Source organism: Ambystoma mexicanum, chromosome 5q (assembly GCF_040938575.1).
Source record: "Ambystoma mexicanum isolate Mex_15411 chromosome 5q, UKY_AmexF1_1, whole genome shotgun sequence".
Classification (NCBI taxonomy): Eukaryota; Metazoa; Chordata; class Amphibia; order Caudata; family Ambystomatidae; genus Ambystoma; species Ambystoma mexicanum.
This window is the reverse complement of record NC_090933.1, coordinates 387,488,591-387,514,358: the sequence shown is the minus strand read 5'-3', so window position 1 is coordinate 387,514,358 and position 25,768 is coordinate 387,488,591. Positions and strand designations below refer to the sequence as shown.

General features: G+C 45.9%; 1 protein-coding gene across 1 annotated transcript in view; it reads left to right on the top strand.

Annotated features, from left to right (window-relative positions):
- The window catches only part of CLUL1 (clusterin like 1), a 302,728-nt gene that overhangs the window by 48,453 nt on the left and 228,507 nt on the right, over positions 1 to 25,768 (top strand). Inside the window, exon 3 of the mRNA XM_069620875.1 lies at positions 14,055 to 14,203. Coding sequence (XP_069476976.1) covers positions 14,055 to 14,203 — 149 coding nt within the window. The remainder of the gene's footprint in view (positions 1 to 14,054; positions 14,204 to 25,768) is intronic.

Genomic DNA, 25,768 nt, shown 5'->3' with positions numbered 1-25,768 from the left:
TAGCAACTTCTCTCCTGGGCCAAAATCCTCCCCCCTCTCACCTGCCTGCCTTACATCAAAGAGACTCTGGTCATTATATTCCTAGTAGGATCTCCCTATGGTGCTGGCAGAGATCCTTTGGAAGCAGTGACTCCAACCCGGCCCCTAGCTGCAGATCATGTTCTCATGAGAAGGTTTAACGCCTTCTCAGCAATTAACAAAGGAGGTCACTGTTGCTGGACCTAATATCCTGTTGTGAAAGGACCCCATCCCAGACAGGCTGGTACACACATCTCTGACAAGCCAGTTGGATTAAGACACTTCAACTGTGTTGTGGCAATTTATAACTGTATCTTTCCATAAGCCACTATATCCAACCAGACAAAGCTTAATGTTTTTTTTTTTATCAAACTGCCACTAGTAGGGGCGGTACAGTCATATATAATTGAAACTGCTTGTTTATTTTCAAAGGGATTCCTGTTTTATACCAAATTAAAAATGACTTTAGTTTCATACATGTCAATAGGAAATCCTTTGGAGACTACCTTCCGGAAGTAGCCATAAATTGTCCCTCCAATACGTAGACAGCTATGTTTTCCGTTGCAGATTCGGCACCCGAAAATGGATTTATACATTTTAGTGAACACATCGGCTGGAGCAGCTTTAAAGTGACACCCCACCCCAGTGCTGCTAAAGTTGAATTTAGTATCAGCAGACTGACTGTCAGGAACGGACATGTTACTTTGTTGCTGCCATGCTACCACACTGCATGGAAGTTGATTGTATGTCAGTACACAGGGTCCATTAAGGAAAACACATGCACACTTTTTTTCCCGCGGTACATGTTTTACATGTCACATCGTTGGAAGTGAGGCCTGATTAACAGTGCTCACTTCCTGAGACATAATTACCATCATTATTTTGTATTACAAAAATCAGAAAAGCTCAGGCTATCACACCCTTGCAGATGGTATTCAGTCAAGTCATGGATACAGAAAGTGTTTCAAAGCTGAGATTCAATGCAGTTAATGCTGCTACAGGGTCATGGGCTAGTAGGGATGTGCTCGTAGACCCTCAACCGTTGCAGCCAGGAGCACTCTTACAGCCAAGAATCATGTTGGTGCTCCAAGCCAGAACACAAGTATCTTCTTCAACACAGAGTTACTCTTTGACAATGAGTTGTTGGAATGCCCGGGTAAAAGAAGCACCTTGGTATAGTGCCATGAAGAAGCCTGCCATAAGAGTCCATGGCCCTCATTACGTGTTTGGTGGTATCCCACCGGCAATTCCGACGGGACGCCACCAAAATGGAATTAGCATTCCATCCGCCTGATATCCCAGTATTACCGGGATATTATGGGCAGCTGCAATTAACGACACTGGTAATACCGGTGCTGGTAATTGCAGCATTTATTGCCAGTGGGGCGTGATCTAGCGGCAGGACAGGCCTGGAGGTAGATCTGTGGCCCCCACCGGCAAATTTGTGTTTCCCCGGTATGGTAAAAATGCTGGTGCCGGAATTACCTGTATTCTTTCAGGGGAAAATGTAATGAGCCCCCAACATGTCTCTGAGTGGATAAAGACTGGAACTGGCACCCTTTCTCACCTTCATCAACCTTGGCTGATTGGACCAGAGTTCCTTCTAGATCAACGGGTCCAGTCCAGCTCCATTTAAAAGCATGGGGATTGCTGGAAACAGTCGCTGGGGCTAGTTCGAAAGATGCACTGCAGCTGTCCTGGTCTTCTAAGGAAAAAAACACAAGCTACCTTAAAATCAGTAGCAAGGCCAATTACAAAATGGTACACACACCTGTCTTCTCAGCACCTCATGCTTTAAGAGGAAACATCCTGTAAGGATGTCTCTATGCTTCCTTCTCTCCTAAGGGTCTATAGGGGCTTCTGTGTCTGGATTTCCAAGGCTTCAGGAGATTGGAGTATAGCAGGCGAAGGCTATGCCAGCACAGGCAGCAGTTGACAATGAAGGGCTGTCTGACCCATAACAGCATCAATCAGCACATTGTGAGAACGACCTTTAACATCAATGTGCACAAAAGAAGCATAGGGTTGTTGGCACACTTTGAACTGCAGCAATGGATGGCTCATCTCCCAGGCAGAGCCTGCTCATATGAAAACACACTTTCAAACAGGAAAATGGGCCTCACAGCAGAAAAACAAGATTTCCGCCCTCCAAAGATTTAGATTAGATTGTTGTGATAAAAACATTGTATATGTCACACATCACATTTAACTTCAGACACGTAACAATTTCCTTTGGTAAATATGTTGCCACTAGGTGTTTTGATTAGGGGTTCGGTTTAATATGATTTCACTTCAGCTGGGGCTTGTCAGCCAGGAACTAACATGCTTTCACAACCAGCAGGAAATGGAACTCAGGCACTCTTCATTTTCTGGAGGTGCTCTTACAGAATCACAGCCATTGGGTCCTTAGAGCCTTAAGAGGGTCTATGACGTATATCTCTACCTGGTGTGGAAGGGGGCGTTATTAAGGGGGCAGTTGCATGATTCTGGGACTGGTTGTAGTGTGGGGAGGATAACCTGGAGCTTGTCACAAGGGGTCAATTGGGGGCATTATCACTTTAAGTGACACTGGGCCTCATTACGAGCATGGCGGTAGCTGTGCCTGTATGGCAGGCGCCACGCTCGCTACTGGAATCACCTCCCGCGGTTGGGCAATAACAGGCCCATTACGAGATGAAGGGGCCGGTAATTGTCCCTTCACGGGAGGTGGTAATGCCGGGCTCCCGATCCCCATTCTGCCCCACAGGGTACAATGGAGGTCGGGAGCATGGTTGCACCGGCACCGTTTGTAACGGTGCCGATGCAATCACGAGTTCTATTTGTAGGTGCCACACAGCCTGACAGGAAAGACCTGGCAGGCTGTCATGAACCCGCGAGGGAACTTCGGAATAAGGAGGTACGGTATGGACGGTGCCATACCGGCACCGTCCATACCGTACCGCCAACGTCGTATTGAGGCCCACTGAGTTCAGTTCATGTAGGTCCTTTGCGTGACAAAATATCCCAAAAGACATGTGAGGTTTTACGCCATTGACAGACACACAGAGCCAAGCTGGTTTGGGATATCCCTTAGAAAGATACACCTTGACCCAACAACGACAGGGGAGCGATCCACAAGGTTCATGAAAGCAAGAATGAAAGATGAAGTAGCTGCAGAAAGCCTGATGCGTGGGAGTAGCCCACTCTGCACAAAGCTTGTGGCAGAGTCAGTAGTCAAGATGGCAGACCCCTTAGTTAAGCTGACCATCGATGATGCCGCCATGCTGAGCCTCCTGACATAATAAGTTACACATGAGAGAATTGTAGTCACAATCACAACCACAAAATATGTACATTCTATACCAACAGGCTCTATAGTCAAAGCCTCAGTCACCGCCTCTGATGCAATATAAAAGGGGAGGGATAGGACAAGTTGTGTGGGTGTTTGGAGGTGGAGAAGGAGAGTAGGTGTAGACAGCTGGAGGCGAGAGAGAGAGCAGGATGCAGGAGGCTGAAGACAGGTGGAGAGAGATGAGGTGGAGGAGGGTGAGAGGAATGGAGTGGAGGGGGGAGGAGGGGACCATAAGTGAGTGGAAGGAGGAGGGTGGGAGCAGTGTACAGGAGGAGAGGGGAAACATAAGTAAGAGGAAGGTGAGGATATAGGAGAGTGGAGAGGGAGATCATCAGTGGACAGAAGTATGAAGCCAAAAGGAGTGGAGAAAAGGAGCATCCGTAAGAGGAAGGAAGGGGGTGAGAATAGTTGAGCAGAGGAGAGGACTATCCCTGAGAGGAAGGAGGGGAGTGAGAATAGTTGAGCAGAGGAGAGGACCATCCCAAAGAGGAAGTAGGGGAGTAAGAATAATGGGGCAGAGGAGAGGAACATCTGTGAGAGGAAGGAAGGGGGTGAGAATAGTGGATCAGAGGAGAGGACCGTCCCTGAGAAGCCGCAAGGAGAAGGCCAGAGGACAAGGCCTGCACTCCTCTTTGCAGCTCCGCTGCGAGTGCCTCCATCAGCTGTGCTCGATCAGCTTTTCGGAGCGCCAGCTGACCCCGCCTTGGAAGGCATGGGCACCGACAAAGCATCTTTTGAATTTGGTGCCGAAACGACGCCGCTTCCCGCCAGCAGCCCGCAGCCTCATACGGCTTCCCGCCCTGCCGGCTCCACCCCCCCCCCACCATAAAGAGAGACGGGGCTCACCGCAGGCGAAGCCGCAAGGAGAAGGCCTGCACTCCTCTTTGCAGCTCTCCGCTGCTCGAAGTCTGCCGTTTACCACAGACTCTTGCCGGAATCTCAAGGTAAGGAGTCCCGCACTCCGGAACTACCCCACACACTCGCAAAAAGGCGAGACCGTCTACGCACACATACTCTACCTAGCATATTGGTCACTCTGCCCATCCCCACAAGTGCACGCAATGCACGACTACAGTCGAGAACCTTACCTACAACTAACCGAAAGGCCACCTCCCCAGTACTGCATCTATACCACAAACTAATCCACACAACGAAGCTGACCCCACCTATCAAGCACCACCGTGAGCCATTTGCATTGGATACAATGTCTAAGACTCTTGTTAATGTGTCACTCACACGTATGAATGAAATTACCGCTATTTGCAATTCTTCTACCACTGCCTTGCTACCTAATGATGCAAATGCCACTTTATCTGTGTCCATGACCCCAGAAAACATGCCCCCCACTGGTTTGAATGAAATTACCGCTATTTGCAATTCTTCTACCACTGCCTTGCTACCTAATGATGCAAATGCCACTTTATCTGTGTCCATGACCCCAGAAAACATGCCCCCCACTGGTTTGAATGAAATACCGCTATTTGCAATTCTTCTACCACTGCCTTGCTATCTAATGATGCAAATGCCACTTTATCTGTGTCTATGACCCCAGGAAACATGCCTCCCACTGGTTTGAATGAAATTACCGCTATTTGCAATTCTTCTACCACTGCCTTGCTACCTAATGATGCAAATGCCACTTTATCTGTGTCTATGACCCCAGAAAACATGCCCCCACTGGTTTGAATGAAATTACCGCTATTTGCAATTCTTCTACCACTGCCTTGCTACCTAATGATGCAAATGCCACTTTATCTGTGTCTATGACCCCAGGAAACATGCCCCCCACTGGTTTGAATGAAATTACCGCTATTTGCAATTCTTCTACCACTGCCTGGCTACCTAATGATGCAAATGCCACTTTATCTGTGTCTATGACCCCAGAAAACATGCCCCCCACTGGTTTGAATGAAATTACCGCTATTTGCAATTCTTCTACCACTGCCTTGCTACCTAATGATGCAAATGCCACTTTATCTGTGTCTATGACCCCAGGAAACATGCCTCCCACCGGTTCGGATAGGCCACCCCCGACCATCAATGTCACCCCTGAACCGCACCTCAAATGTGCCCTCATCAACGCCCGCTCCATCAATGCGCATGCACTAGACATCCACGACCTTATTACCACCCTAGATCTAGATCTTCTAATGGTCACCGAAACTTGGCTACATGAAGCCTCAGGCCCCGCCCTATCCCTCGCTCTCCCACCTGGCTATGCCATCACGAGACAAGATCGCATGACCACTGGAGGCGGTGTCGCACTCATAGCCAAAGACTCAATCACCATCAGAAGGGCTGACAAAACTATCAACAATAACAGCGACTACCTTCAATTAAAACTCACCATCTCACACCAATGCACCATCACCCTACACCTCATCTATCGACCACCAGGCCCCCTAGGAGACTTCCAGGCCTCCATCACCCACCTCCTGGCGGACAACCTCAAAAAGTCAACCAAAGCCATTCTCCTTGGAGACATCAACCTTGGCCTGAATGACGCCAAAGACCCTACAGCCAAAGCACTTGACACAGCTCTAGCCACCCTAGGATTCGTCAACACCATCAACAACCCCACACACGCCCTAGGCAGATCACTAGACTGGATCGCCCACCACAATTGCCCCATCACAGTCACGGGCAACACCCCCACCCCATGGTCCGACCACCACACCATCACCTTCAACATCCCCACCACTACAACCACATCCCACCACCCTCCTCCCTTGCCTCCTGCCCTTACAAGGAGTGCCCGTCAACTGACCAAAGAAAGACTCCTACCCTTCTTACAGGGACCTGCCTTCACAGCCCCATTCTCCAACGACCCGGAAACTCTGGCAAAAAATTATGATACGGCCATCACAGCAGCAATCAATACCATCGCCCCACTTAAACTTCGGAAAACCAAACCCACTAGACACGCTAATGCGTGGTTCACCCAAGACCTTCTAAAACTACGCTCCGACAAACGGGCAGCATTAGCTCTTTGGCAAACATCACGGGATGAGAAAGACAAACTCAACTTCAAATCCCTTGCAATTAATTACAAGAAAGCCATCATTAAAGCCAAAGCTAAATCCTTCGAAGAGAGAATTGCTGAGGCCAAGTCGAACACAAAGGAAATGTTCGCCATTTTCAGGGAACTTGAGAACCCCACACCCACCCCCCAAAACTTCACTAAGGACAAAGAATGGTGTGACAACATCCAAACAGCCATGCGCAATAAGATCAGCTCTCTCCAAGCCAAAATCTTGAACACCAAACTAACACTCTCCACCCACACTACACCCTCCCCACCACCACTGCCCCCATCACCCACTGAGGCCCCACCCACCTTCTTGTTTAAAACCATCCAAGAAAACGACATGATCAACATTATGAAAAACATAAAACCCTCCAATTGCAAAGGCGACCCCTGTCCTGCCTCCATCATCAAAGACTGCGCAGACACCTTGGCCCCTTTTCTAACAGCCTTCGTCAACGCCTCCTTCACCACTGGGAGAGTCCCCGCCTGCCTAAAGGAAGCATGGGTCCGACCCCTCATAAAGAAACCCACACTTGACCCCACCTCCCCTAATAACTACCGCCCCATCACCACTGTCCCTTTCCTCCTCAAGATTCTAGACAAAGCAGCCTACCTGCAGGTCCAGCACTTCCTCGAAGAACAGAACCTCCTTGGACTGAGACAATCCGGCTTTCGCCCTAGGCATGGGACAGAGACCGCCCTACTCGACCTAAAAAACCAAATGGACGACGCAAGGGACCAAGGCAAACCTGTCTTGCTCCTTCTCCTGGATCTGTCGGCAGCTTTTGATCTTGTAGACCACGACATCCTCTGCCACCACCTCTCCTCCACAGCCAACGTCTCTCAAGAAGCCATTACATGGATCGCCTCCTTCCTCCAAGGCAGGACCATGCAGGTCTTCTCTGACCTAGCCACTGCATCACCCTCTATCATGCTATGTGGGGTGCCCCAAGGCTCCTGCCTCTCCCCCACCCTCTACAACATCTTCACCCGCCCCCTCTTCCTCATCCTTGACGCCATGGGCATCTCTTACACCAACTACGCCGACGACACACAGATCCTTCTCACTCTGACAGGCGACTATGACACGGACTCTGCTACCCTCAACAACATCTACAACACAATTCAAATGTGGATGGCTAGCAACGGCCTCTGCCTTAACTCCGACAAAACTGAGCTCCGACTCGTAGGCTCCCCTGACACCATCAAGAAACTTGACGCTCAGTTCAGCCATTTCACCATTGACTCAATCACGATCCCAGTACTTGACACGGTAAAAACACTAGGCGTCTACTTAGACTCCAATCTATCCATGACCAGACAAGTAAACGCCATTGCCTCTTCGGCCGCTTACCATGCAAAACTCCTTAACGCAATCAGACCTTATCTGTCAAAAGACACCTGCACTAACATAGCCAGGGCCATAACCGGCTCGCGACTTGATTACTGCAATATTCTTTTCCTTGGGACCTCCAACAAAAATCTTGAGAAGCTCCAAGTAATACAGAACAGTGCCCTACGCACTGCACAAGGCATTGCCAAGAGAGAGCACATCACCGCTGCCAGAAAAGCTTCCCACTGGCTCCCCATAAAGGAGAGGATCCTATTCAAGGCTCTAAGCATCACCCACAAATGTGTCCATCTTGCCGCCCCAATGTACCTTTCGCAGAGGATCCACCTGGTCTCCTCCACAAGACCCACTAGATCACCCTATGCCAGCATGCTCTCAGTACCCAAGGTAAAAAGGACCAGAGCAGGGGGCTCCAGTTTCCCGTACCTCGCTGCCGTACACTGGAACACCCTCCCTAGCTCCCTGCGCTCTGAACCCTCACTGACCGCCTTTCGGAAAACCCTGAAAACGACCCTGTTCATCTAACAATTACATGGCCTAGCCCTCATAATTGTATTGTATGATGTATTATGTGATATATCTGATCACAGGTCACTGCCTTACTGTAACCCAAGGCACAACCTGCTCACATTGTAACTAAGTCTTCCTTGCAAGTAACAGTGCCACAATGCCCCTGGGCTGCCTGCGCGCTATATAAATTTAATAAATAAATAAATAAATGAGAGGAAGGAGGGGAGTGAGAATAGTTGAGCAGAGGAGAGGACCATCCCAAAGAGGAAGTAGGGGAGTAAGAATAATGGAGCAGAGGAGAGGAACATCTGTGAGAGGAAGGAAGGGGGTGAGAATAGTGGATCAGAGGAGAGGACCATCCCTGAGAGGAAGGAGGGGAGTGAGAATAGTTGAGCAGAGGAGAGGACCAACCCTGAGAGGAAGGGGGGGAGTGAGAATAGTTGAGCAGAGGAGAGTACCATCCCTGAGAGGAAGGAGTGGAGTGAGAATAGTTGAGCAGAGGAGAGGACCATTCTTGAGAGGAAGGAGGGGAGTGAGAATAGTTGAGCAGAGGAGAGGACCAACCCTGAGAGGAAGGAGGGGAGTGAGAATAGTTGAGCAGAGGAGAGAACCATCCCTGAGAGGAAGGAGTGGAGTGAGAATAGTTGAGCAGAGGAGAGGACCATTCTTGAGAGGAAGGAGGGGAGTGAGAATAGTTGAGCAGAGGAGAGGACCAACCCTGAGAGGAAGGAGGGGAGTGAGAATAGTTGAGCAGAGGAGAGTACCATCCCTGAGAGGAAGGAGTGGAGTGAGAATAGTTGAGCAGAGGAGAGGACCATTCTTGAGAGGAAGGAGGGGAGTGAGAATAGTTGAGCAGAGGAGAGGACCAACCCTGAGAGGAAGGAGTGGAGTGAGTATAGTTGAGCAGAGGAGAGGACCATTCTTGAGAGGAAGGAGGGGAGTGAGAATAGTTGAGCAGAGGAGAGGACCAACCCTGAGAGGAAGGAGGGGAGTGAGAATAGTTGAGCAGAGGAGAGTACCATCCCTGAGAGGAAGGAGGGGAGTGAGAATAGTTGAGCAGAGGAGAGTACCATCCCTGAGAGGAAGGAGGGGAGTGAGAATAGTTGAGCAGAGGAGAGGACCAACCCTGAGAGGAAGGAGGGGAGTGAGAATAGTTGAGCAGAGGAGAGTACCACAGGAAGGAGTGGAGTGAGAATAGTTGAGCAGAGGAGAGGACCATTCTTGAGAGGAAGGAGGGGAGTGAGAATAGTTGAGCAGAGGAGAGGACCATCCCTGAGAGAAAGGAGGGGAGTGAGAATAGTGGAGCAGAGGAGAGGACCATCCTTGAGAGGAAGGAGGGGAGTGGGAATAATGGAGCAGAGGAGAGGAACATCTGTGAGAGGAAGGAAGGGGGTGAGAATAGTGGATCAAAGGAGAGGAGCATCCGTGAGAGGAAGGAGGGGAGTGAGAATAGTGGAGCAGAGGAGAGGACCATCCGTGAGAGGAAGGAGTGGAGTGAGAATAGTGGAGCAGAGGAGAGGACCAGGAGCTGGCTGTTGTGATGTGAGTGTAAGTGCATGAGTGATTGCAGAGAGAGGCCTCATGGAATGTTATGAGGTATGTGGAACCTGGGGAACCAGGGATTTCCAAGAAAGGCATTTAGAGGACTGGGAGTAGGGACAGGAACCTGGATGGATGCTAATGACCTTCTCTCCCACCTCTAACCTATGTGACCTGTAACCAAGAGCAATAATGCATCATCTTCCTTTTCTACTTACCTGGGTCAGTCTGCTTGCACCTCCTTGTCCACTTACCTGACCCAGACACATCACTGGCATCTTAATGGATGATGATATGGCCTGTTGCAAAACTTTGGTTCATCCTTTATCCTCGAGCAGAAGTTAAATGTATAGCTGCGGACCCCAGCCCTTAAGCCAATGGCGGCCATCTCACTACGGAAGCAAACATGAGAGAAGAAAACAAGTACGCAGAAAGATCAAGAAAGAGGTTTGAAGACACTTGAAATACAAGACTCTGGGTGGCTCAGGAAGAATCCAAGGTCCACTAGGGGCCCTGAGAGACAGATGTAGACTTGAAGGACAAGAAGCCATCATGTGCAATATTTTTGGAGTTCTATAAAGTTTTCATTTTGGCCAACCTTGTACAAATGCACAAAGAAGCCCATTATTAACTTAGTTCCTGGTGTTGTACCTTTTTGGAATCTACATGGCTTGGTGACAGACCACAATAGCTTTTAAAAAAAGCAGGATGTAGTTAGTTATTTTATTAGTTGTATTTATTAGGTGTTTTCTAGAGCACTACACCTTACAGTAACTTCTGAGTGCACGATGATACAAGGAACGCTTTCCATTTACAGGTTGTATGAGGAATGGCTGCCTTTTTAGTATTTCTCAATCACTATGCTGTGTGGAGCAAGGTGTCGGTACCAGACGGATGGCAACAGTGCAGATTTGAGTCGTTTTCTGAAGCATTTAAGGGCCTCATTACACGGAAGGCGGTAATGGTTAACGGCCAGCGTTAATGGTAACGGTGACCGTTAACCATTACCGCCTTACTACGAGGTCCCTTAGTGGGTTGGTGCTTTAACGCCTGCTTTTTGCAGGCGTTAAAAACCAACCCGCTAAGGGACCTCGGAGCTAATTACGGCACCGCAAAATTGCGGTGCCGTAATTAGCGCCTTCCCCATTCCCATAGAGCCCTATGGGGCAGAAATGGGAATGGGGAAGGGCAATGGCGGAAGGGGGATTTACCGCCCCACCAACCTTGGAATGGGGCGGTAAATCCCCTTTCCGCCAAGGTGGTGCTGGTATTTTACCGGCATGAGCCATGGCGCTAATAGCGCCATGGCTCACCGCCTTCCGTGTAATGAGGCCCTAAAAGTTGATTTCTGTCCTTGGGATGGACTTGAGGGTGTTCCACAGTCTGGGCCCTTGAACTCCTAAGTCATGTCCTCCATGTTTGAGTCACTTAACAGAACGTTGCTCAAGTGAATGTTTGCAAATCAAATGTTTCTGTCTGGAAAGTAGCAAGTGGCCAGAACCTGTAGGTAACATCAACCTTTTCTCCAGCAGGCTTTAGATGGTGTAACATAACAGGCGTATTTGAAAGCACTAATTCACCCCTGAAGGGGTATCTTGGCACTAAGAACAGATGTTTATTATTACCCAACTTAATGATACTCATTTTATCGACTTCAGAAGGATGAAGGGCTGAGTGGACCTGCCGGGATTCGAACCTGTGACAATTAAGTCAAACACAGGTCCTTGTAGTGGATGCATTAGTCCTCTGAGCCACAAACCCGCCTCTTGTGTGTCTGGAATTTGATTCCTGACACCATTGATGTCCAGTGGAGAACCATTAGAACTAGTGATCACTTCCTGGGCTGCAGGTACATTCTAGAAGTCTGATTCTGCAGTTTTCGGTGGTTCCTATTGGGTTTTTGTGTGATTTCGGGAGCCCTCTGTATAGAAGGTCACAGTGGTCTAAGTGTGCTATGTAAAGGGATCCAGTCAATCCAGTCAGTGCCTTGCAGGAACGGCAGATGTTTCTTAGCATGTTATGGCATGGTTTGCTGTGATACAGGCATCATTTATAAAGCATCATGTTCGGCTTTAGCATGGCATATTGGCACTAGAAAAGCCTAAGTTTACTCACAGGTAGAGAAGGATTGTGCAGAAAGCTAAAGAGGGAACACATGGTTTTGGAGATTATGCTTGAAGCTCAGATAGTCTGAGATAATTCCACAGGTAAGGAATTCCAAAGTGGTGCTGCTTGGACTGAATAGTCCACGTTAGCTGATTAGCTTACATTTCTATTCCTTTAAGCTGTGATTTGCTCATGCACGGCCCTACTAATTTCTTAATATCTTCTAGATCAGCGCACCCCTTTCCCTTCTCCCCTCTCCGGAACCTCCTTTGGCCTTTTTCTCATCACACACTTCAAGACTGTTCAATATCTTTCTAGACAGAAATTTAAGGTGAGAAAGGTAGACTGGATAGATTACAGGTGCCGGTAGAGCGACTGTCGAAAATTTCAGGAGGGTGAGTGGACAAGACGTGAGAGAGGAGATTCAGGTAGGCATGGAGTAAAGAGTGAATATGAGAAAAGCGGCCTGGTGGAGAGTGGACAAGAGGTGGTGAGTGGGGAGAGATAGAGTAGTCTGGATGAGAAAGTGGGCACCTATCAGTTAAAAGGCAAGTGTCAGAAAGGGCAGAGAAGACAGTGAACAGGATATAGGATATGATATGTTATTTATAACGCGCTTAATACCCAGAGGTTTCTAAGGGTGGACCCGGGGATGAAACCTATGTTGCTCCGCATCATCTTGATTCTAAGACGAGCACGTTGCCTCTGAGCTATTCTCCCAAGACTGAAAAGGGGGTGAGTGTTGCAGAGTACAGTGAAAAGTGCAGAATATAGTGAAAAGGGGGTGAGTGTTGCTGAGTATAGTGGAGACGAATTAGGGGGAGAATCGGTGAAGGCTGGGAGGAAGATTAAAAGGAGAATATTAAAAGAGGCCAGTCTTTAGAGAATCTCAGAAAGCCTTGCCCATTATGGATCTGGGCATATCCGGTTGTAGCACGCTGAGTTTTAAATCCCTGCTATTGCTTGCAGTGTGGAGCATTATTTTTGTATGCACTGGCTCAAAAACCTCTCTCCTTTCCATGATCTCAAATGGGAAACAGCACATCAAATTTGGAGGCAATAACCTCTAACAGAGTACTTATCAAAGACAAATAGATATAGGCAGGAAATTAAGCATTTTAAAAGAAAGAGACAACAGTATTGGTTTAAGAAGTGTTCTAATTGTGTCTAATAAGGGGGTCTCAAGGCAATGATGTATTTCAAGGTTTTGAAGGATTTTTATTTGCATACAGAATCTGGCATTTGCTAGAACACAAGGAAGTGGAATTACGATTCAACTGAAGCTTGTTGTATCAAAGGTACTGAGAGAGAATCAGGACAAAAAGGAGAACTATTGGAAGGAAATAGCCAGCAGATCAATAGCGGCTCTGAGCACAGTTTGGTCGGACTCTACCTGGTATTCCTGTTTTGTGATGATTCTGTGTGGTTGCTTTTTCTTCTAGATTTTTTCTGAAAGGTGAACTTTCCTTTGTAGTTTGAATATAATTTTTTAGGTTTATGGCAAGTTTTCTGTAATCATGGGCAGTTTTATTGTAAAGAGTGACACTTATTTTGGGAAAGCAGTAAGGGATAGGAACACGGGGTGCATTCTCAACATAAAATGTTGAACTGAGAGCATAAAGATTTGCAAATGGAGGGGCCATTTCATGAAAAAGCAGCTATATTGGGTTTGACGCAATGGTAGTAGGTCTTCTACCGGATTCAGAAGTTGGCTTTTAAGAGCTACTGAAGGAAACATATATTGTTTGGTTAAAGCTTGAAATGCAGTAGAATATGCCACCAAGCTACCAAATGGGTGGGTCATTGGACAGCAAGTTAACTCTAATGGGGTGGCCTCAATGTCAGAATCTCTACAGCAAAACCTTACGCAGGACTATAAGCAATATTAATTTTTTAGGAAAGCATATAACCTGCATATCTACTACTTAAAACCTTATGGTGGTCAGACAGCAGCATTTAAAGAAATAAAGACTAAAATGACAAAAGCCGTAAAGGTGGGACTGTATACTGGACAAGTGTAGGAATGCTGTTCCTTCATTGTGAACCTTATCTTTATTTGTTTTAGTTAAGATCCCACATCCCTTCATTTTTTTATCCAAAATAGGGACTAGAACCTATCAATCAGAAACTAAATCTGAAACATAGCGTCTGATATGTTGTCTATCCATAAGGTTTATCGAAAGTTGGAGAAGAATTTGTTGACGAAGAAGTAAAGACAGCCCTGGCTGGCATGACCCAGATGAAGCGCATAATGGAAAGAAATGTGGCGAAACATGAAGAGCTGATGACGTCGTTAAGGAGAAGCAGCGAAGAGAAACAGGTATGAAAGGGGGGGACTCTTTTTGTTCATGCATGTAATTGGGAATTGGTTGGCCAAAGACAATGGAGTACAGTCAATCAACACCAGTGTGTTAGTTTCACTTGTGGGTGGCATGCATATCCTTCCAGCCATGTTAACATTTTGCGCAGTATATCGCAAGAATAATAAAGGATGAGAAACGAATACCCTGCATGCAACGCAAATGGAAAGCAGTTGCTTTTAGCATGTTAGCTATTTCCGGTAAAGAATTAAGGGGCAAACATTGCATGGAGAAGACTGTTTATATAAACACTTACATGTATGCAGCGCTCTCTGTGCAAGTTTGTTTGATTTCATGAAGGGGTGCATTTTCATCATGGAAAACTGATTGGAACCAGATTTGCAAAACATGCACCCATTCATGAACTGTAAATGTAGCACGCCAAATCCATGCATGGTGGGTGGCATGTATATGATTCCCCATGCAATCCATGCTGATTCCCCCACACAATCAGGAATCGCCCCCCGTATGAAGATTCTAGGTGGGTGTGGAGATGCTGATGTATTTCCTCCAAGGAGTGTACGTGTTAGGCCGATGCAGTCTTTACGTATTGCCGCACAGCTACGTCTAGGACATACATAAAAATCACATTGTCAAAAATGCAGCGTGCTAGTAAATGGCGCTCTGTGTGCCAGCATAAATAGTACCTTTTTGTTTGCTTGAATGACATAATGTTTGCTATCGCCTCTTCGAAATGATCAGGAGTTACATATATAAGGCGCCTTTAAGTAGAAAGAGGTAAGGGAATGATGGATGCTCTGTAATCACTCTCTTTCCACAGACAGTAACGTTTTTGTCCCGTTTTTCCAGCCTTCATGGTAGCAAAAAGGATCTCACTCCACGCATCAGTTTGTATATTCGCACCCACGGGAGTGTGTCTGGCCAATCAGGTGGCTGGGAAGGTGGGCAGCATCTACCAGTAACCACCCACATTTTCGAGCCACCCGAACCTCTGCTCCGAGTGTCCACCAGGTATTCCTAAGAGCCTGTATCACCTCCTACTCAGCCCTGACTTCCACTGCATCCCAAACCCATGCCCCCACCCTCCCCACTCCACTTGACTTACCTGCTTGCCTCATGGCCCTTGACCTCCTGTCTGCTTGCACGCCTTCAACGTCACCATGGAAATACAAAAGGTGCTTACTCCATTTTCTTTTCTACGTGGAAGTGCCCCACTTGGTTTATATTTTTTTCACAGGAGATTGGGCACATGCAATACGTGAGGAGCCCAATTCCCATGGGAAAAAAAACACTTTCAAACTATGCACACCCCAGAAGGAGCCCCAGAGTGTAACTAGCAATTATCCCCACATTTAGAGGAGTACAGGTCCAGTAACTGCAATGCTCGGCCTATGTTAGGCTCAGGCTGGCTGGCCATTGCTGGCCATGTTTGCCCCTGAACGCTGGCTGTGTCCTATAGTCAAGGTAGAAAAATAGAGCTGTATTACATTACATTGATTTACAAAGCATGTGCACATGTTATCTATTTATTTTTATTTCATGTATTCATATCAACGAGTAATATATACAGTGTGCTATACAGCCTTAAAACAAAAACTATTGCACATACAACATGTTCTAAGGTCGAAACCGGGACCTTACCGGCAAGTAATATAACAATGGGCCTCATCACAGGTCAGGCGGTAACCCTGGCAGTGCTACCGGCGCGTTGCAGCCGGACCCGTAATAATTTACAGGTGCCTGACTTCCCAGTGCCACCGGCTCATTACGAGTTAGGCGGCCCAGGAAGTCAGGTACCGGCAAATTGTTAGTCCCCATTCCCATAAAGTCCTATCAGACTCTATGGGAGTGGGAACACAGGAGCATCGGCACCGTTGTTAGCAGTGCTGGTGCTTCTGTGACGGGTCTGCCTACCGTGGCCGCTGTGCCCCCCAGGGTTAGACCTGTCGGCACTGCGGCTCCAGCAGGCAGGCCTGTAATATGCCAGTCTGGAAACCACTGTGCCGGTAAGCTTACTGGCACCGTTGTTTCCAGACCTGCTGGGTCCGAATGAGGCAAAATATCTGATTATTAGACACAAATAAAAAATCCTATAAAAATAGTTTATATCAAAACACATTTAATAAACACTATAAAGTTCAAAAATACAATTCCAAGAAAAACTCAAAGGTACTCTGATAGTTAAAATACAACTAGTAAAAAGCCTGAATGTAAACAGCATTAATATCAACTTCCTAAAGTGCAATAGAAGCTTATCTTTATTTTGGGAGTTCTCATTTCTACCTAAAATACACTGTTTTTCGGAAAGATAAGCAGGGGGCCTAAACAAAGAGCTTTAATAGTCAGGCAAACTAATTAATAAAGAATCCAGGCCTGTAGGGGGAGCCAATGTAAGAGCCTCAAAATTGGCATTAATGAGACACATGTTCTGGCTCCAACAATCAGTTTAACTGCGCTGTGGAAAGCTGTTTCCAGGGGTTTTAGGGTAGTGGCATGAACCACACAAGTAAAGCATTTCCTCCATCCACATGAGAAACAACCAGAGATTGAACAAGAGTGGGAAAGAGTGGGAAAACAGCTTGATGGGAGCAATAGTTTTATTTTCCCGCGTACTGAAAGTTGGTAGTGGGCTGTTTGTGCTTTCTTGTTTATGTGTGTTTTTAGGGAAAGCTTGGGATCCAGATAAAAACCTAAAGATTTCTCAGCTGTCTTTGAATCCAATTGTAAATTGCCAGGAGACAGAGATTGAAAACAAGGTAACATAGTGTCTAAGATTTTCCTAGTACCAAACCAGTTGAATTCGGTTTTGGAATTATTGATTTTCAAGCGTACCTACTTCATCCAGGTCTTAATGTCAAGCAGACATTGGGGTACTCTAAAGGCATTGGGCCTCATTACGAGTATGGCAGTAAGGCAACAACGGCGCCTGTATCGATGCCGGCACCATTGTTACCGTACCACCATACTATGGGCCTCATTACGAGGTGGGCGGAATGGGTTTAACGGCACTCGTGCCGGTAAACCCATTCCGCCCTATTACGAGGTTCCCTTGCGGGACCCTCTCTGGACTTCTGGTCAGTCCAGACGTCCTTTGCGGGTCCCGCAAGGGGACCAGGGAGTTAATAACGGGCCTGTTGTTATTAGCTCCCTCCCCATTCTCATTGAGCCCTATGGGGGCTCAAATGGGAATGGGGATGGGTTTTTTGAATGAGGAATTACCGTGACCTCCAAGGTTGAAAGGCCCGGTAATTCCTCATTCAAGGAACCCGGACCTGGAACTCGGTATGGAGGCAGCCATGCCCTTATTAAGGGCGTGGCTGCCTCCATACTCGTAATGAGGCCCTATGAGTTCTGCTCGTGGGTGCCCTTACAGCCACCTGGTTTTACCGGGTGGCCGTACCGGCACCCGCAAGCAGAACTTGATGGTAGCAACGGTACCGTTAATAACAGTACCGTTGCTACCACCCTCCCCATTCCCATTGAGCCCTATGGGGCTCAAATGGGAATGGGGATTCATTTTTACCGGCGCCCAGAAAAGGGCAATTACCGGGTCCGCCAAGGTCGTAATGTCCCGCTAATTGCCCTTTTCTGGACGCCGGATAAAATTCAATACCGGTGGCAGCCGTGCCTGTACCACAGGCACGGCTACCGCCATACTCGTGGCCCAATTTGTCTTCTGATGGCACTTGGAGATACAATTGTGTTTCATCCGCCTACTGATGGATGGAGATGCCATGCCTCATTACTAGATCACCCAGCGGTTCCATGTATATTGAAAAGAATGGGTGATAAAATGCTACCCTTGCGGGACGCAATGTCACATAAAGAGGGATTAGGAATCATTAGCTCCCATCTTAACTTTTTAATGTCAATTTGAGAGGAAAGACTGGAACCAGTTTAAAACTTTCCCCACTATTCCCTTGCAATGTGTCAAGATGTTAAGTAGCACAGAGTTGTCCACAGTATCAAATGGCATTGAGACATCTAGTAACACCAATAGGCAGGCCCCGCCCCCTCAATAATGCAGAAAATGTCATCCAGTACTTGAATTGTTGCTGACTGAGTACAGTGATTGGCTCTGGAGCCAGACTGAAATGGTTGGAGTACATTTGCCTTGTGGATGTAGTCATTCAGTTGCAATGCTACACATTTTTCCAGCATTTTCCCTAAAAAATGTAAGTTTGAGACAGGGTGATCGTTTTAATATGCTCTGGGACAGGACAGCGCTGGAGCTCCGCACGACACGGACGCACCTTCCGGCTGTACCCAGAGGACCCAGAGATTAGCCGGCAGCCACACACCTGTGGGGCCGAGAGACAGAGGTGACCTGCGGGGACTTGGACACCCCGAGCCCAGCAGGACCGCAAGTCAGCGAAGAGCAGAAGAGCTGCCCAATGCGAGAAGGCGACCTGGAGTGCCGAGGGCTGCAACGCTCCTAACGAGGTAAGAGCATCCGCTCGCCAGCACAAAGACAGGCACGGCCAAACGCTGAATATAGGGCAAAGCCACATCAAGTACAAGGTACGCTGCTGCCTCGGACCCAAGTCGGCATACACCAGCGGCCGCACGCAGCACCCAGCCTCCCACACATGGTCAGAGAGGGGCTTGAAAGTGAAACCGCGGGCCTGAGCTCCCTGGGCCAGATTCAGCAGGAATTCAGCAGGTTTGGCCATGCGGGACAGCCGAGGGAATCAACCTACGAAGAAGCACAAAAGCACACCAATAACATTGGGTGGATCCAAAAGGTTTGGATCGACCCAGAGGCTAAAGGCCGCTGGGCCAACAAGGACACACAGATAACACAAGAACTGGTGCTGGGGCATCTGGAACCATTCACAGGGCCAGTGCGCACAAGAGATAGCTAGGTGCCCGCTGGAGAGGCAGCAGGGCTACATCTGCTACACAGCAATCCAGAATTGCAGGGGACCACACGTGCTGCAATTATCACTCATCGCAGTGGGTGGACAGAGAGCTGGGAGAGAGCTGGTGCAACCGGTCTGTACTACACTACGATATGTCTCAGTCAAGAGGGAAAAATAAGAAGGCCACAATTATGGACTCATTCAATCCTGCTGCACCTAAAGGGCAGCCGAACGAAGAGCGCTGTGACACCGCAACCAGCCCAGTCAGACAAAGAAGCAGGAACTACAGTCAGTCAAGTTCTGGAAGCAATCGCTGCCCTAAAAACCTTTATTGGTACCAAAATTGGCAAAGTTAAGTCCGACATGCAACTAATGAGGCAAGACAGCAAGAAGTGGCAGTAAAAGTCAAGGGTATCCACAGCGCTTGTACAATCACTTGTGATCAGCAAAGAGGCAGCGGGTGTCAAGGAAGTGTGGGTGTACTGCCAGTACACTACCACGGTAGTTAAGCACAAACAGAAAAGGCTCAAGACACACTGCGCCAAGAGATGTACATTTTTTAAAATACAATAATGTATTTATTTATGTTGATTGGTCAGCCTGACACGTGTTTCGAGCCAAACCCGGCTCTTCATCTGAGGCTTGTTGTTAGAGGTAAGGATTGCATAACGGGGCATAGAATGCCTGTGCAAACTCTTATGCTTCGTAATTGCGGCAGAGGCTGGACACTGGACAGGTAGCAACTTGAAAGGGCTCTTGAGGCAGTGTCCACCCTCTGCCGCAATTGCAAAGCATAAAAGTTTGCACAGGCATTCCATGCCCCTACGTTATGCAATCCTTACCTCTAACAACAATCCTCAGACGTCGTGCTCGAGTAAATTTAACAAACACGGGCATATGACTTGTCATTTACTGTGCTCGCATCAAATGGCTATTCTTTGAAGAAATTAAATTCTCACAAAATAACTCAGTATCCCTCAAGTGGACTTCAAAATTTACAATGAATTTAGACTATGTAATTAAAATAAAATAATAAAAATGTATGAAAAATATGTAAAAATTACCTTATGGAATATACAAATTAGGTTTAATTACACATTATTAATTTTGGTTTATGATAGAGTGGCTTCACAAATGATGAATATGTCATAGATATTCATAAAAGAAATATCGCCAATTTATAAAAACACATGCATCTCATGATCATGATTGAGACCATTTAAAGTACTCCTAAAATAACAAATTAACTTGCATTCTTCTTGCCTTAATTTGAGCCTAAGATTACCACCTCGTTTCCCCAATGTAATCTGTGTTAGTCCAATATACCTAATATTTTCTTGATTATCTAACTGATGACATTGCTGCCAATGAATTGCAAGAGGTGACTTCGGGTCAATACTTCTTAGACTAGCCAAATGTTCCCTTATTCGAAATCTCAATTGTCGAATGGTGCTACCAATATAAAGTTTTCCACATATACAGATGATGGCATAAATAACATAGCTAGTTTTGCAATTAATAAATTCCTTAATCTTAATAGTCATTCCATTAATATCAGAAAAAACATCACAATTTACATGTGCATACTTGCACTGATTACAATTACCACATTTGAAAAAACCCTTCTTTCCTTTTAACCAAGTCTCCTTAATATTTTCCTCTTTGGTATTCAAAAAGGACGGACTCAATTTCTGTTTAATAGTATGTGCTCTCTTAAAAGTGAACTTAGGTTTTTCAGTCAGGAAAGGTAGCAGATCCTTATCAAGTCTCAAGATGTCCCAATGTTTGGACACCATTTTATAAAGATATGATGAATCTTGAGAAAATTGTGTTATTATAGAAATGTGTTCACTTGGTTGCTTCTTTACATGTTCACATAAGAGTTCCACTTGACTACATTCTTTGTACTTTTCAACCGCTTTCTTTATGCATCTCAAATTGTAACCCCTTTCTCTAAATCTGTTCACAAACAATTTAGTTTCTTCATGGTAGTCCATATCTCGACTACAATTTCTCCTGGCTCGATAAAATTCCCCCACTGGGATATTCTCTATCGTAGATCTTTGGTGACTACTTTGTGCACAAAGTACAGAGTTTACCTCTGTTGGTTTACGATATGTTTTGGTCTCAAAATGCCCATTGTCAACAAAAATATGTAAGTCAAGAAAATCAATGCTTTCCGAGCTAGCTGAACCAGTAAAACTAATACCAAATTTGTTGTTGTTGGTATGTGCCACAAAGGTTTCAATTGATTCAGGTGATCCTTTCCATACAATTAATACATCGTCTATAAATATCTTCCATACTATTAGGTTGGTTCTAAACGTTTCTTGTACATAGATGTGTGTTTCCTCATATTGGGCCATAAACAGGTTGGCCAGGGACGGTGCAAATTTTGCACCCATCGCTACCCCTTTGGCCTGTACATAGTATTGCTCGTTAAAGATAAATACATTGTTATCTAATGTGAATCTCAAAAAACTCTTGAGCATGTCTATATGTTGTATATAAGAGGCAGACGAATTTCCAAAGGTGTAGTCTAATGTCTGAATTGCCAAATCATGATCTATGCTAGTATAAAGCGCTGAAACATCCAGCGTAGCTAGAAGATAATCTGGTTCCCATTTCAAATTTTTGAGAGATTGCAAAACATGTCCACTATCCCTAATGTAGGATTTCATTTACAGAACATAAGGTTTTAGGGCTTCATCCAAATACTGTGACATGCCTTCTGTTACCCACCCTATACCACTCATAATAGGTCTAACTGATGGTAAAGTTTCATAAATCTTATGTATCTTGGGCAAAAAATATAGGGTGGGCATAGTCGGCTCCGTATTGCTCAAAAAAGCCTTTTCATCGTCTGATAAAAAGCCCTTGTCATACCATGACTGTATTAATTGCAAATGTTCAGTTACAATTTTCTTTGTAGGGCTAGATTTCAAAGGGGTGTAACATTGTGAAGTATCCAAATGTAACATAGCCATTGTAATATAATCATTAGTATTCATCACTACAATGTTACCTCCTTTGTCCGCTTCTTTAATAGTTATCATTTTGTCATTCATTAAAGCCACTAAAGCTTCCGTTTCCTCTTTCCTTAAATTGGATCTGCATCCCTTTCTCTTATAAATTCCACTATCCATATGTCTATGGATATCTTTAATGATTGCTTTATGGAAAGTTTCAATGACATTTTCTGTACCCAATTGTGGAGTAAATTTCGATTTCGACTTTAATTCTTTTAAATCAAGATGTCTGGTATTAACACCCAATGTTTGACATCCACTATAGTATCTTGATTTAAATTCGTCAGGGTAGTAATGTTGTAAATGTCAGAGATAGTATACAAACTCAGCGGGTTCAACGTGGTCTTAGGCTGAAACACTTTAACCTGAGTTGCAAAAAATTTCTTTAATTTCAGTTTTCTTATAAATTTGAAAATATCTATCTGAAAGTTCACAAAATCTGTTTTTGCACTTGGTGCAAAGGAAAAACCTTTATTCAACACGGCAATTTCCACCTTTGAGAGGCGTTTTTCCGACAAATTGATAACCAGATCACATTTCATTGGTTCCCCTGTCGTTTCTTGGTACTGGACCTGGTCAGAATTCCAGGACGACCCTGATCTTCGTCGGAGCTTCCACTCCCGCTTCCGCTTACCCCCTCTCCTGCCCCTTGTGTGGAACCTGGTGTTGGTATAAATGCTGCTGGTGGTGTTGTGAATCTGACTTGTTTTTGATTTATAAATCTGATATTTCCCTTTTTGTGTCTCCGTATCTGTTCTAAAAAACTTTTTCCTCCACTAGGTGCAGTATCAATAACTTCTTTAGTGTTATCAGAGAGTTCCATATTGTCTATGACATCTTCCTCTGAATCTGGATCTGAGCTGGCAGGTGTAGAGTTAAATGAACTTACTCTCGATGGTGGTGTTATGTTATCATATTTAGGTTGGAAAGTATATACCCGTTGTAGTCTATAGTCCTTGTCATCTCTGAAAAACTTTCTAAATTTTCTTAATTTAATGTCATCTTGATATTCTCGCAAAATTTCATTCATTTTCTCATAATTCTTCTCTTTTGTACTTTCTGTATTTGGCATACCCTTGATTTCTTCTTTAGCTTTATTGATTTGTTCTGTAACCCTCTTGTGTTCTCTTGTAGCATGTGTTATTAATAATTCTAACATTGTTCTAGAACTTTGATTAAGATTCTTTTCCCAATTTTCTGCCAGATCAGCATCTTCATCCTTATCGAAGTTTGGGAATATCAATATTCTCAAACCTCGGGGAATGATGTTATTTTCTAAATAATTCACTAAGGATGCATTTTCCCAATACTTGTTAATTTCCTTTTTCGACAATCTCTCCAGTTTAACAAATTTCTGTCTAAGTGTTTCTGTTGCAGTGTAACTACTCCTAAAGGGGTTAGATGTGCTTCCCCTAGGTGCAAATAATGCAGCTCTGTCCTCATCCCTATTACTCATGTAACTCGCCATCTCTGGTGGTGGATTTCAGCAGGCACAAAAGAGCGAAAATAACAAATTACCAACACTTGTGGGATCGCTATTTAGGTCATGTGCGCTATTTACCACCAAAAATCTTAAAAAATGGGTCGGCAGCAAGTTATATCTTACCCTCAAACTTCCCACAAAGTTTGTAACAAAAATACAAGTTAAAAAACTGGTTCGGGAAGATATCTCGCGCTCACACCTGTACTTTAACAAAATAGCTTAAATACATGCTGCTATATCCGTCCAGACTAAAGGTGATATATAAAGGAAGACCGGTCTTCTTGGAGACACCGGCGGCGGCCAGGATGTGGATGGAACATAATAATCTAGACGTAGGCGAAGAACGAGTCACTTGAGTCGGGCAGGTTGGGAGCGGACATAGAAGAGGAAGAGGCCCCACCAACCATACGCTAATCTGCTACAACAAATATTTGGACTGTATATACTACTACATGGCAAACTGACACGCAACACTCCAGACGGGACAACAACCCGGACGCTCCACTGGAGTACGACCCACAACTAGAACGTTTTGGTGCTGGTATGTTGCCGAAACTGCACAAACTCGCACACAACGACCTGGATGGGCCATGGCAGTGCAAGGGCGCTCGAGCGCTGCAACTGGAGCGTGGCTGCTGAGTGCAGTTACTTGTTTTTGGTTGAGTACCAGTTGTTTACTGCACAGGTTCGATGCAGTTTGCTTGGTTTTGGTTGGTTGTTATACCATTGTATGGTCTCCAAGGAATGTATGATAGGGGACGGAGAGCCGGCTAGCAGATGTGATGTTGCGGCTGGGAAACTACGGGGTGAGGGCGTAGGAGGGGGGCTGGAATTGGGAAGAAGGGTAGAAAGCACAGCGTCTGGGATACACGATAATGGTGGGTGACATTAAAGTGATGACATGGAATGTCAGAGGTATGGGCACCTACATGCAGAGAAACAGGATTAAATCATACCTCGGGAGGAAAAGAATTTCAATTGCCTTGCTGCAGGAGACCCACCTCTCCACTGAGGGTGATAATAATGTGACAAACTGATGGGGGGGACAGGGGTTCAGGGCTCCCTACTCTAAATAAGCTTGGGGGTTATACACGTGGAGACATGGGGCAGTGCCCTTTCGGCTCCTGTCCAAGGAGGCCGACCCAGAAGGGAGATACCTGATACTAAGGGGGAACATGGAACAATTAGATATATGCATAGATAATTCTTACCTCCCCAACCATGGGACAACGGCATACCTGTCCAGGCTGAGTGCGAAGTTGGTGGCCTATCGGGGATGCTTCTTTATCTGGGTAGGGGATTTTAATTGTGTCTGGGACGCCACATTAGATAGGTCTAGCCATCCGCCACAAGGGTCACAACGGACCTCATCTCCGCTGGACAAGGTGATAAAGTACTTAGACCTGGCAGAGGCAGAGGTATGGAGGGAAATGCACCCGGTAGACAAGGGGTTCTCATACTAATCATCTCCACATAACCTATACACCAGGATTGACTACCTGCTGATAGATAGAATACATCTCCCCCGATTTAACGGGCATCCTACCTTGGTAGATCGATCTCAGACCACTCACCCTTCGTCATGGAATGGAGGAGGAAGGGACCGAGACCACCCATACCACTGTGGCACATGCCAATGGATGCCCTCACAGACACTGCTTTCAAAGAAGACCTTAGGCACAAGATAATAGAATATATAGAGGTTAATGTTGGGAGTGTTAAAGGCTGGGACTTGATATGGGAGGCTTTGAAGGTCGTAGTTAGAGGAGAGGTCATTGCCAGTGCAGGTGGAATAAGGAAACTGCTAAGGGGTGAACTAGAAAGAGGAGAGGAGAGGATCCAACAGTTAGAGGCCTTGGCCGAGAAGACCAAGGAGACAGAGCAAGAACTAGCGAGTATTAGAGAGGAATGCCGGAATGCCTGGGACAGATTATCAAAATTTGACTATATAGCTAGAATCAACAAAAGCTATAGACCAAGTAACAGTACTAGGTCACACAGCCGCTCTCATTTGGGCCCAATATGGGCACGTCATTCTTTAAAGTTCAAAAATAGTATGCTCTAGTATCAAAAGTATATAGATTATAATGTTTGTTCAAAAAGAAGATGAGTCTGTTTTGTAGCTTGTAACAAAATCATTATTTATCCAGAAAAAATTAGTAAATCCTTAGTGAGGGAGCAATTGCCACA